Source organism: Falco cherrug, chromosome 13 (assembly GCF_023634085.1).
Source record: "Falco cherrug isolate bFalChe1 chromosome 13, bFalChe1.pri, whole genome shotgun sequence".
Classification (NCBI taxonomy): domain Eukaryota; kingdom Metazoa; phylum Chordata; class Aves; order Falconiformes; family Falconidae; genus Falco; species Falco cherrug.
The window spans coordinates 31,549,714-31,562,024 of NC_073709.1; the positions used below are offsets into that span (position 1 = coordinate 31,549,714).

At 37.9% G+C, this 12,311-nt stretch overlaps 1 protein-coding gene across 1 annotated transcript in view; it reads left to right on the forward strand.

Annotated features, from left to right (window-relative positions):
* Positions 1–12,311, forward strand: part of MSH2 (mutS homolog 2) — a 51,681-nt gene that overhangs the window by 21,764 nt on the left and 17,606 nt on the right. Inside the window, exons 7-8 of the mRNA XM_055725711.1 lie at positions 4,977–5,176; positions 10,279–10,388. Coding sequence (XP_055581686.1) covers positions 4,977–5,176; positions 10,279–10,388 — 310 coding nt within the window. The remainder of the gene's footprint in view (positions 1–4,976; positions 5,177–10,278; positions 10,389–12,311) is intronic.

Below are 12,311 nucleotides of genomic sequence, written 5' to 3' on the forward strand. Positions count from 1 at the left end.
TTTCACTTCTGGTTGTGTGGCAGAAACAAGTTATCCAATGTGGTCAGTTGTTGTTTGATTGCACTCTCTCGGATTTATTTTATTTGTTTCTTCTTGCATTTTCCTTTTTTGTTTCCTTAGTTGAGCTTTATATAAAACCCGACGTGTCATTTGATTTCATTATTACTTTTGAGCATTAGGCATGGCTTATAGTTGCATGATGTCAACGTAGCCCTGTGTATTCTTACTATACCATCACACCCTTACCATACCAACAGGAAACTTATGGAAAACCTGGCCTGAACGCAAACCTGTCAGCCTTGTATTTGTGGTCAGCAAATACGGGGCAGGGGAAAAAGGAAATAGAACAGTGCTAGGAAGGTCATGAGATGTTAGTCATTAGTATGGCCTTGGCAGAGGAAAATTGTGTCATGCTGAGCTGAGAACTCTTTGAACTTGTCGTTGTATACAAAGGAGAGAAAAAAAAAAAAGAATAAATTAGAGCTTTTAAAAGACTTTTGAGGAGATCTTATCCAAGAGGTTGTTGAACAAGCTGAGGGAGTCTTGGGGTGAAAGTGAAAGGTTTGTTTGTGTAAAATGCACAAGGAAAAGAAAAAAAAAAAAAAGTTTTAATCTTGGCAAAGGTAGGCTCAAGAGCCCAGAAGATGCACTTGAGATATTAGCTAGCCACTATCCTGATCATTAGAGAATAAGGTACTGATGCTTTTATAGGGTGACACAAATAAGGACCAAACTTTTAATAAAAACCAGGACAGGCTGACTGACTGGGCAGAACAAGGATGGGTTTGGATTTCAGTAAGTATAAAGCAATATGTACAGAAAGGAAGAATGTAACCTGCCTGCGTCTTACAGAGCTTTACATGTATTCAGAAAGGGTGTTAGGCATCTGTGTGTCAGGTTGAAGGCAAGTCTCTGCAGATGGATTGTTAAAGATAAGGTATGGTGGCTTTATATAAACTGTTGCTGCTAGTTTGTTCCAAGTGCAAAATTTAGTAAGTTTCAGGAAGTGATTCCATGTGTGTATGTCCATGTGCCAGGAGTATTGATTGTGTAAGAACCTCTTGGAAGAGAAACTAAATACTCTGCATTTAAACATAAGCTATCAGACAGCAAGATGGTATCTAATGTAGAGGAAAAACTTGAATTTTTCACATTCAGAGATTGGTCATCAAAATCAGGGAAATACTTTTCATACTGGAAGTTTTAATGTGGAAATCATGGAGTCTGTAGCTCCAGCAGTATGGATGAAACCACCATGCTCTGGTTTCCTAGCACAGGCAAGAGCAGTATTTTTCTACGTTAAAACTAACTTTCATAATTGGATAAATACTCCAAATGCGTCTTACTTTCTTTGTAGTACCTTTTTTAGGTGAAGAAAGGGTATTTTAAACCAAAACTTCTTGCAGTTTTGTAGGGGATAAAACTTGAAGGAATTTGTGACTACTGCCTCTCTGTGATTGGTGTGTGGTGATATTTTGATACTGGAGAAGTAATAAATGGGTTTACAAATCTTGTGTATCACCTGCAATGTGAGAGGACATAATATCAGAATAGTACAATTCCTCCTGTGTCTGCCTTGACCGTAACTGCTAAAGACCAAGCAAGGTGATAGTAGGAACACGTGTATGCTTTATGGAGAAGTTTTCAGTGAATCCTGTCTTGGTTTTGCCAAAGGAATTGTTTCATATTAAAGGACTAAAACCGACCAAGTTACTGGGTTCCTGTGAAGAGGAACAGGATGGCAGATACTGCCCCTAGTTTCAGTAAGCTCTGACAGAGGCAGAAGATACTTTGAAGGGAAGACCTTCAGATGGGATTTCTTCCTTCTGTAATCCCCTGGGGAAGGTAGGCAGACATCTGGTTAGTGGCCTTGTATTTAGGCTGTTAAGCAGTGGTGTCAGGTGTCTTTAGTTTTGGTGTGGGTGCCTTTTTTTTTTTTTTTATATTAAGAAAAAAAATCTAGTCTTTACAAAGTGCTTTTGGTCACCAGTTGCTGGTGGTGCTTCTGAGAGGAGATTGTTTGATGTAAGTCTTAAGTCACATCGGCTAAGTAAATTGTAGGGATTTTTAATAAACATGGCAATGTATCTGCTTTGACCAGATCATGTAATTCTTGTTATTCCTCCAAAGTGTTTGACAGAAGCCTGAAACTTAGAAATTGTGCTCGGAAACCTCAACAGGGATCAGAATTGGAAATTATTTGGCTATTTTGATGTTTCTTATACAAATCTTGTGCGTTCTTGCAGCAGATACCTTAAGTATATTCCTGTCTACTTCTCACAAGCTCTGTACACATGCTGGAACTTAAATGTATCTTGTAGAGATTCCCCATGTTTTCTATCCTCTTTGGAAATAAAGCACCATTATAGGTCAGTAATGTCAATCTTTAAACTTATTTATCAAGGCAGTAGTTGAAGGGATAAACACAGAGGTAGGATTCTTCTGTTTTTCATTGATTTTGTTCAGTATAATACAGAAGGTTCACTGGAGTGGTGTGGGCAGAACACTTTCAGCAACAGAAGAATGTTCCCTTTGAATTTTTTTTATATGCAGAAATGTACTGCTACCTGTCCAGGGCGCTCTATCTCTTTGTTACCTTGGAGAAAGCCTTTGTTTCTTGAGTGGCTGTCTTTGCTAACTAGCTGAGGCAGTGTATCATGTTAACTGCTGTGTACTGTTTCCAGCATCTAGCGTGCTCTGCAGAACACCGCATGGCGTGATGTAGAGATTACTGCTTTCAAAATGACAAAAAAATATTGTCCTTTCCAATGCAGTTTGCAAATGCAAATGATCTTGTTATTGAAACTGATGCATTTTTGCCAGGAAACAAAACAGCAGAAATAATATGGTGAAAGTTGTCCTTTGCTGGCATGTCTCTAAATTAAATTAACATCCCTTCTGAAGCCAAGATGCTGATAGATGACATGTTAATGTGATTAACCAGAAATCAATGCAGTATATCATGTGAGGAGGTCTCTGAAGGGGTGGAGTTTGTCCTTATTCCTAGTGTGACCAAAGAACATTGACCTTTCTGGCATTCCAGAAGAACAGTATCTGACTTCTTGTTTAACTGCAAATGCAAAGTAATGTAAAATATGTAAAGATGACAGTGTTAACCAGTGCAAAAAATAAAGCGAGAAATGTATGAAAGTTCACTTACATTCTAGTGGGGAAAATATAAATTAATGTCTGTCACTTCACATTGAGATTTATGCTTACTTTCAGCACTTAAAGAATATTTATTTCACTGTTTTTAAAAAAATCCAAAATGTTAGGGAGCAGCAACAAGGACAGACTGAAGGAAAAGCAAGCTGGAGGTCATGGTGACGAGGCAGGTAGAGACAGTACCCTCACAGATAAGGATGCAGTTCCTCAAAACCTGTGTGAGACACGTGGTTTATCTGGTGACAGTAACCAGGTTCAGCCAACAGTTGGTCTCCAGGCAAGTCTGTAGTAATGGTCAGACATGAAGCAAGGAAGTCAAGTCAGTGGGTCACGTCTGGAGCAGTGGGGTGTGTGGGCAGCACAGGCATGGCTGCAGCATTGCTTGGGTAAGAACCAAGGACAAGTGCTTTAGTTTGAATGCAGCTCTTGAGCGAGGGTGAGGAGACCCCAGGACAAGGCTTCCCACACCTCTTCCTTACACAGCTCTTCGCAGTGGTCTTTGCTGGCACGATCTGCCTTCAGAGATCCCAAGCATCTGAAACCAGTGGCAGAGTCTGGAGCAAAGACGACGCAGCCTCATTAGAGGGTGGTTAGGTTGCCAGGTATATAAACAAATCCGACACATGCAAGTCTGTGGGACCCAAGGAATACACCCACAAGTGGTGAGTCACTGGGGGAACGAATCTTGGTTGTCTCAGGTCATGATTGTTTGAGGAGGCTTCCAAAGGTAGGAGTGACGTTTGCTTTCTTTCAGTCCTCAAGAAGGGCAAAAAGGACTGCCCAGGGAATGACAGGTTGGTCAACCTTACCTTCATCCTTGGGAAGGTGACTGAGCAAATAATCCTGTAAGCATTGCTAAATATACTAAGGGTAGGGCGGTGATTGGAAGTAGTTGGCAGGGAAAAGCATACCTGACAAACCCGATAGCATTCTACAACAAATTGACTAGGTCGTTGCGTAAGGGGAGAACAGTTAACGTTGTTTTTCTTGACTTTAGCACCTCAGCAGGCTTTTATCACTGTATCCCACTGCATCTGTTGAAGTATGGACTAGATAAGTAGACACTGGTGGACTAAAAACTGGCTGAACTGGCAGGCTCAAAGGATTGTGATCAGGGAGGGGCATGAAGTCTAGCTGGGGGCCCGTCTGTCATGGTGTATGCCAGGGGTTGATGCTGGGGCCATCCTTAAGAGATGCCTAAAATGTGACTGCGTGCCATTCTGGGGAGCTGGCTCTAACTGACCCTACTTTGAGCAAAGGAGTTGGAGTAGTCAATGTCCAGAGGTGCTTTCCAACCTCAAGGATTCTGATTCTGTAATGCAGGGTTGCACAGCTGCCCAGTCACAATGTTGTCTTGACCACAGGCAACTAAACTCTGCCAAGAGTGGGAATTTTCCAACAGTGTAGGTTTTTCCGACTTAATACCTGTTCTTTCCTAGACTACTGGATGTGGTTTTTTTTTTATGGTGCAGGGAAAGTATTAATTGCAAAGTAGATTCTGAGCTTTGACATACCTACAGAACAAATAATTGGTGTTTGTATTTGAAACTGTTTGGCTCCAATGCTGTTCTTGCCGTACCACAACTGTTAAAAACTACCGGAGCACGACATGGGCTATAAGTACCCTTGCCTTCTCAGCTCCTGAGTTATTCTAGTTTCATTTCTTCTTTCATCAGGAAACTTGGCCAATGGATACAGCCATAGAGAAAGGATAGATAGAAACTGCCGGATAAATGTTTTCATTCTAATTAGTGACATAAAAGAATTGCAGACAATGCCATACTAATCATTGTGATGAACTTCTTATTTAGGTTAAATTTGGTTGAAGCTTTTGTGGTGGATCCCGAACTACGTCAGTGCCTTCAAGAAGATCTCTTGCGTCGCTTCCCAGATCTTAACCGGCTGGCAAAAAAATTTCAGAGACAAGCAGCAAACTTACAGGACTGTTACCGAATGTACCAGGCTATTAAGCAACTGCCTAATGTTGTACAAGCACTAGAAAAACATGACGGTAATGCTACCTCCATCTATTTCAATGTTTTATAATTCACTGATGATGCAAATAAATAGTACCTAGATTTCCAAAGATTACTTTTTTCCTGTGTACATTTGTTGCAGGCATAAAGCTTAAAGATGTCTGAATTTGAAGTGAGCAGAAATTCTGAAATGCCAGTCAGATACTTAAAAATTAACATACCCAAATCCTCACATGAAAAAAAGCCTTCCAATTAGCTGAAATACTTGGACTGTTGGGTGGTGGTCTGGTAATCTTTGACATCGACTTGTCTCAGATTTCTTGACCAGTTGTGTGTGTATTATGATCTTACAAACAAGATACCATTCATACAATATTGTTGTGTTCCTTTTGAAGACACTTTGCACTTTGGGTTGTAATTAAACACAAAAAACCAGTATAAGCATTATAGGTATAATTTGAATGGCTTTTTGTTGGTGTGTTTTTTTGGTTTTTTTTTAATCTTGATGTTCCTGCATTTCATAAGAGTAATGTGGCAGAGTGTTGCTGCTTATCTTCATTAGTCGGAAGCTCAATGCTATGACAAACAAGTCTAGAAAATACAAAGCTTGCTATTTCTTTTTCTTTTCCTTTTCTATGTGTTACCAAGAAAATGCAGGATAAGATTGTGTCAGCATAATGGGGGTGACTCAATACAGCAATAGCAGTCCTAGCCTGTCAGAAAGCATATTGTTGTAAAAGCCCATAAATTTGTTTGAAAATCTCTTTGCATAAAACAAGCACCAAAACCTTAAAGAGAAATATTTTTTGAAATGGTAGTTGCAAAAATTTTGTTCCTGTATTTGAGCAGGCAGTAATGTTGCCCAGTATGTTATGCTCTTCTGTACGATAGTTTTATGACTTCAAGGAATGCAACTTATCTTCTAAAATACTAATCTTAAAATACATTAATTTTTGGTTGCTGGCTGTATTATTTCCAAAAGCAGTTAAGATCCAAAACTGGGAAGGAACTGGCAGATAATTTTTTTTTTTTTAAGACCTCAGTCGTGTCCCTTTGGTTTTACAAACAGACTCTGCTTGTTTTTGCCTTGGCCTGGAGCTCTTGGATCTCCATCTTAAACAGAGGTGTATTAGTTCAAAATACTTGTTTCCTTTCTTTGCTTTTGTTTGTATTAGTTGTCATTTGGATCAACAGAATTTCTCTGTCGTAACGTTGGGGTAGAAAACAATTCAATTTTTAGAAGTTTTGAGGAGCAAGCTGTATCCGGCAAACTGCTAAGCTCACCATATGGAAAAAATAATAGACTGCAAAAGGTTCTTGCTGTTTTACACATGAATCAGTCAGCCTTTAGTAGGGCATTCATCAGCAGTATATCTAGGATAATTTAAAATGGGTGAAACGTGTTATTTTTCTTTTTCTTTATACTTGTACACCTTTGTTTAAGTACAAGAATGGTCTGGTAATTTTGTGTTATATGACTGATTCAGGCTGGATCTGATCATTTTCCTGTTTCAAGACTGTATAAAGTCTTTTAACTCATCAAGAGATGGAAAGTCAGAAACTTTTTTGACAATTCTGAGTATCTGCCAGTTTCAGAACTTTCTTTTTTTTTGTGAATGGCTATGGGGAGATAGAGCAACTACACCATGAAGTGATCAGCAGTGATTGCCCTTCCCTTGGTATGAAGCGCTGCTTTGTTGAGATGCTTGTTTTTACGGATGGTGAAAGCTGAGGATAGGGATAATGCGTGAAGATGACTTTTTTTGGTTTTCAGACATAAGAAACCTGCATAAGATGGGAAAGACTCTGAGTCATCAAATCATTTTGCTATTGCTGGCAAAAGCAAGCAGTTGTTCATTACTCAAATTGCTGGGGCATAAAATCTAGGTACTTACAAGATGTCTGTCTTCAAAAAGCTGCTGAAGCATCTTCCTTCCCATCTCAGACTGACACTCTTTATTTTAAGCCTGTAAATATGCAGGATACAGGAATTGTATGCTGGGTTCCAGCATATTTTTACTGTTCTGTATACCATACCCCCTTAATGCTTTTGAAAACACCTCTTATTGCATGTTCCAGTACTGGTCTTTCCATGATTGTTGTACTGGCGTGTTATAACCATGTTGTAACCAAACTAAGCTGTTACTCATCCTTTGTCATTTCCAGCTGATTATTTCCCTGCTCAGACTGGAAATTTTTATAAATGTGTCATCTTACTGTTAAATTTTACTTTGTTTCTATTAGCCCAGTTTTCAAGGTCAGGTAGTTATGTTCCTAATTCATTTTGCTTCAATTTCAGCTACTGATATCTTCCACATTGTATATATTAGTGAGTTTTATAAGCAGCCGCCTTTTGTGCATTAATATTATTAATTCACACATCTTAAAAAGATAAATGCTTGTATGAGCCCTGGAGGAATTGTATTGCTGATGCCCTTCCAGCTCATTCATCTTTTGCAAGTTGGTGATGTCCTCTTTATTTGCATTCTGATCATTGTATTAATCATCAATCTTGTGTCTTAGCATCCCAAGTGATATGACTGAATGCTTTAGAAAAGCCCAGATTAGGTCTACAGATTTCTCTTTCTCTTAGGCAGTCTGTTATCTCAGGCAGATGTTGCGCTATGTATGATCCACCTCTGCTAAACCCGTACTATAGTTTATCCCCATTTCCATTTTGTTCCTTGTCTTTTCCTCCTCATTTTTTCTAAGACCTCTTGTACCATCAAAACGGCTGGTTTAAGTGCATTTAGTCATTGAGATTTCTCTGCTTTCCCTTGATAGAATAGTGTCAGTTCTCATACTTCTGTTTCCTGCCAAACTAACTGTAAATGTCTCAAGTTTGAAGATCGGTGTTTGATTTTAATTTCTGTACAACGCTTTAAACCATATCGATAGTAGTCTTTAATGCATGTAATAAACACTTGTCTGTGCTTCAGTAAGTAAATTATGGTTCAAGTTAAAAACTGTACCTGGGAAGAGATAAGCTTTGTGATCAGTGTGCATCTCTGCTTTTGGCAGGATAAAGGTCTATTATTCTTTCTCTCTGTGGTTCACTTACATGCTGATAATGTTAAGGAGGTGCAAACGTGTTTTCCTTTTTACCATGCATCTTTTATGTGAGTTTATGAATGCAGGTGCAAGACAAGCTGGAGTTTAATTTAGAATTTTTCAGTGGTGATCTTTGCCCATAGTCTCTTAATGCCAACTGTTAGGCTTTTAAGAAAAGCATACACATACAGCTTTCATAAATCCTCAGCAGTCACTGACTCCGCTATTTTACTTCAAGTGTTGGATTCTGAATATGAAGTTGGATTGAAAGCGTAAATTTATTTTGCAATGTATCACTTTGAACTGTATCACAAATATACATAAGTACATTAGTGCTTTATTTACAGAATAAATTAATATTTTTCTAATTTTTGAATGTGACATCTGTCTATTGTGTCTGAAGATGTACTCTTCAAACTGAAATAATGAAATGGTATAATGAAACTTTCCTACTTACAACTTCCAAGAAAATAAACTTAAAAGTAGCAATTACAATTTAAGCACAATCATTTTTTGTTAATTCAGGCATACTGAAGATCATTTCATTGTGTGTGCCATGCACTGTCAGGTGGTGCACTGGGAACTGCTAAGTTCACTCTGGTGAATGAACGTGAAACTTCTGTTTTGCTTTTCAATCTCTTCTTTCTTTGCTGTCTCCTTTTATTTTCTATGTTGGTTTAGATGTGTCTTCTTACAGGAGGGGAAAAAAGATGAGATTTGGAATAAAAAGCAAACTGCACTTTATTTCGGCTCTTAATTTTGAAAATTTTTAGTCAGCAGAAGACTCCATTTTTACAAGTTCAACAATCCCTCAATGATGTGTAATTTTTTTTGTCTGTTGATAGATACTAATCATTTAAGACCTTTAACTTTAAAAGTTTGGGGGAGTGAGGAAGCAAAAAGGCATAGGAGAAAAGGGAAAAACCTTCTTTCTACTTAAGTTACAATGATGAGAGAGGAGAGACATTCCCTTGGGTAATCATGTCCTCACTGTGTGACTTCTATAAATTTGCGTGGAAATTTTTCTTAAAAAAGATTAGGACTCTTTCCCTAGTCTGGTAAGAAGTTGGGAGGCTGTGGAATGGCCAGACTTCATTCTGTGTTTCTCTGTTAATGTGCAAAGCCTTGCCATCGGAGCCAGATATTGTAATTCTGTGCATAATCCAACGATTTGTAAGCTCATAGTATTGGATTCTTTGTGGCATTTTGTGTAAATTGTATAGTCAATAATGCTAACCTTTCTGTGATTAAATCATAACTTGAAGTGGCTGCAAAGATATTAACATTTGTTTATTGGCAGAACGTTTTCCTAGCTGGCTGCTGGGTAGATGCTTATTTTTGTAGGCCTGAAGAAAATACTACTTTCACAAATTTGGCAATAGCTGTGTACGCTGAGTTAACGGTGAACTGCGTTTTTCATTCGATGGTTCCAGTGTTCTATGGATTTCCAACCAGTATGTGTGTTACGCAGTTATACTTGGTGCTACAGAGTATCTGTGCTAACAAAATATGTTGGAAAAGACTAATCTATTTTTGACTTCCTGATCAGTGACTATAAAGATCTGGTTAAGAGTAGGTGGTCTTTTTTTAAGAAAAACAAAACCCCAAAAACATAGGCCTCAGTTTTTATTTGTGTCCATGTTGTAACCTACCAAATATCTCCAATTTCTTGTAATTTTGAATTAAGAAAAATTAAAAACTGAGTGTGCATCATGAGGCTTCCACTTTGTATTTTTAAAATTGTTTGCTGTAGAATAGACTTTTTACTAAAGCGGTTTCAGCTTTTTATGTGCAAGAAAAGGTAATGTTCAGGCAGTGGCTCTGCTTTCAAACTGTTGTTTGTCTGTAGTTTTACTCATAGTAGAAGGGACTTAATACTACCAGATATAAAGTACAAGCTTAATCAGAATATAAACTGTATAATGCCGGTTTTAGAAGAAGATACGTGTGTGTCAGTGAAGTAATCACAACCAATCTTAACAAAAATGAATCAGCTATATAGTTGTGCTGTTTATCTTGCATAAGTGAATTCTGGTAAAATTGTGGGGTTTTGCAAATGATAATTTTTCTTGTTTGTTCTTAACAGGAGCTCACCAGATGTTGTTGTTGGCAGTGTTTATAACACCTCTTAATGATATCTACTCTGACTTCTCAAAGTTTCTGGAGATGATAGAAACAACATTGGACATGGATAAGGTATGAGCTGGTGTGTGGGAGGGGGTTTGCTTAGCAATTAAAGTTTCTTATTGAACTTTGCAATCTGCTCCACACTCACTAAATTTAATTGGTCATCTATATTAAGTAGTTAGTGATAGTTCAGCTGTGGAATGTATGAAGACGGTTATTAGTATAGCAGTTGAATATCAGGAGGATATTCATCCCCTGTCTAAAATTATCTAGCCAATGAAAAAATGCTTTGGTACACGAATGCTGTGGATCTGAAAGAGTTTTTAAAAAACCTAATCAGTACTAAAAGTGGGGAAGTTATTTGTCACTTTTCTGCTGCTTCATATTTTCAAGGTGACTGTGATATGTCTCAAATCTAGAATGTAGTTAGAAGATGTTTCTCTGCTTTTGTAGAGTTCATTAGACTTGGTTCTGTTTGGTGGAATTAAGTCTTCATAACTAACAGTTTGCCTCTCTGAGAAATTATTGACTTAGGTAATAAAGACTGACTTGACTTTACAGTTACATTTCTCACTAGAGAGAAAGCTGCTACAATTATCTTAGCCTTGCACCTACACTTGCTTATAAAATATCTCTGATGATAGAACTATGCTTGCAAAGGAAAACTAGCATTTTTTTCAGAGGAAAAATTGGCCAAAGAAAGCTGGAAGGAACATTGGTGTTCCTTAAACTTGTAACAGAAAGAAGAAGGGATGGGTATAAATGACTAATTTATTGCTGTTTAACACTGAATGCTTAGGACACAGGCAAAAACGTGAAATGTTGTTTAATGAGTGAAACACCAGGGTTCTGGTGAGTTTTGTACATTTATTTTCCCCATTGCATTTGTTGGAGAATTGATGAGATGCATTTTGAAATGCACGTGCTTTCTAGAAACTTACTTAATGCTCCTTTCTCAATAAGATGCTTCAGTCATTTTGGAAAACTTGGGAGTTTTTTAGGATTGTTGTGTCAGACTCAGCTGACTGTAGAAATAAGAGATCTACCTAACCATGTGCCAGGCATGGTAGCAAGGGCAAAGTGTTGAGCTCCTGAAAACTGCAGTGGCTTTGAAAGATGCATTTTGTTCTCCAAAGGCAGAAGCGCTGCATTTTATCTCTTTGTATTGTGTATGCATTCATCAACTGCATTTTGCTTTGTTTAAGGAAAGGCTGTTTGATTGACATGTTGCTGTAATTTCTGATACATGCTAATGAAGAAATTTATAGCTTTATACTAGCTACAGACCATCTGTTGATGCAGTTTGTATGCTCTGGGACTCTGTTTTCTTTAAAACTAACAGCTGTTCTAAGCCTTCACCCTTCATAGTCCAGCTCTTCAAATTTCTTTTCAGCTTCTACTTTAAAAATGTTTTGTTGTCCTTCTAAACAGAATAACAAGTCAGTTATTTTTCATCAAGTCCCATAGAAACGGGGTGTGTTGGATTTTGTTTTTTTCCCCTTCAGGATGCTGGAAAATGGCTACAGATGAGCCAGCACTGGTTTCACCAGAAGAATAAACCTTGTCCTTATGAATGTTAAAACTTGAACTTTGACTTGAAGTCCTCCTTAGATTTTTAGGGAGTTCAAACAATATACCTAGCTCTGCTCTGAGTGTAATCGAAGGACAAGTTGTCATAGCAACTAAACTATGTCAATAATCCATTCTAACATAAAAAGAAACATCTAAGTTCAAAAAGCGTGGGATATGGATATTCATTTACCTAGCTATAATAGAAGTTGAGAAACTGTCACTTCCATTCCTATCTTTCACAAAATCCCGAGGGACCTTTGAAAAACTATATTCCAACCTCCTCCTCAAGTCAGGGTAACTTCAAAGTTTGTTGGTGCTTTTTGTATGTAGTATTTTGGTTTGAGTTTCAAGAGTACAGCCCTTTACAGAAGGACTTGTTTTTCAGATTAGCTGGTGAGCTCAGCATAGTCCCAGAGTCTG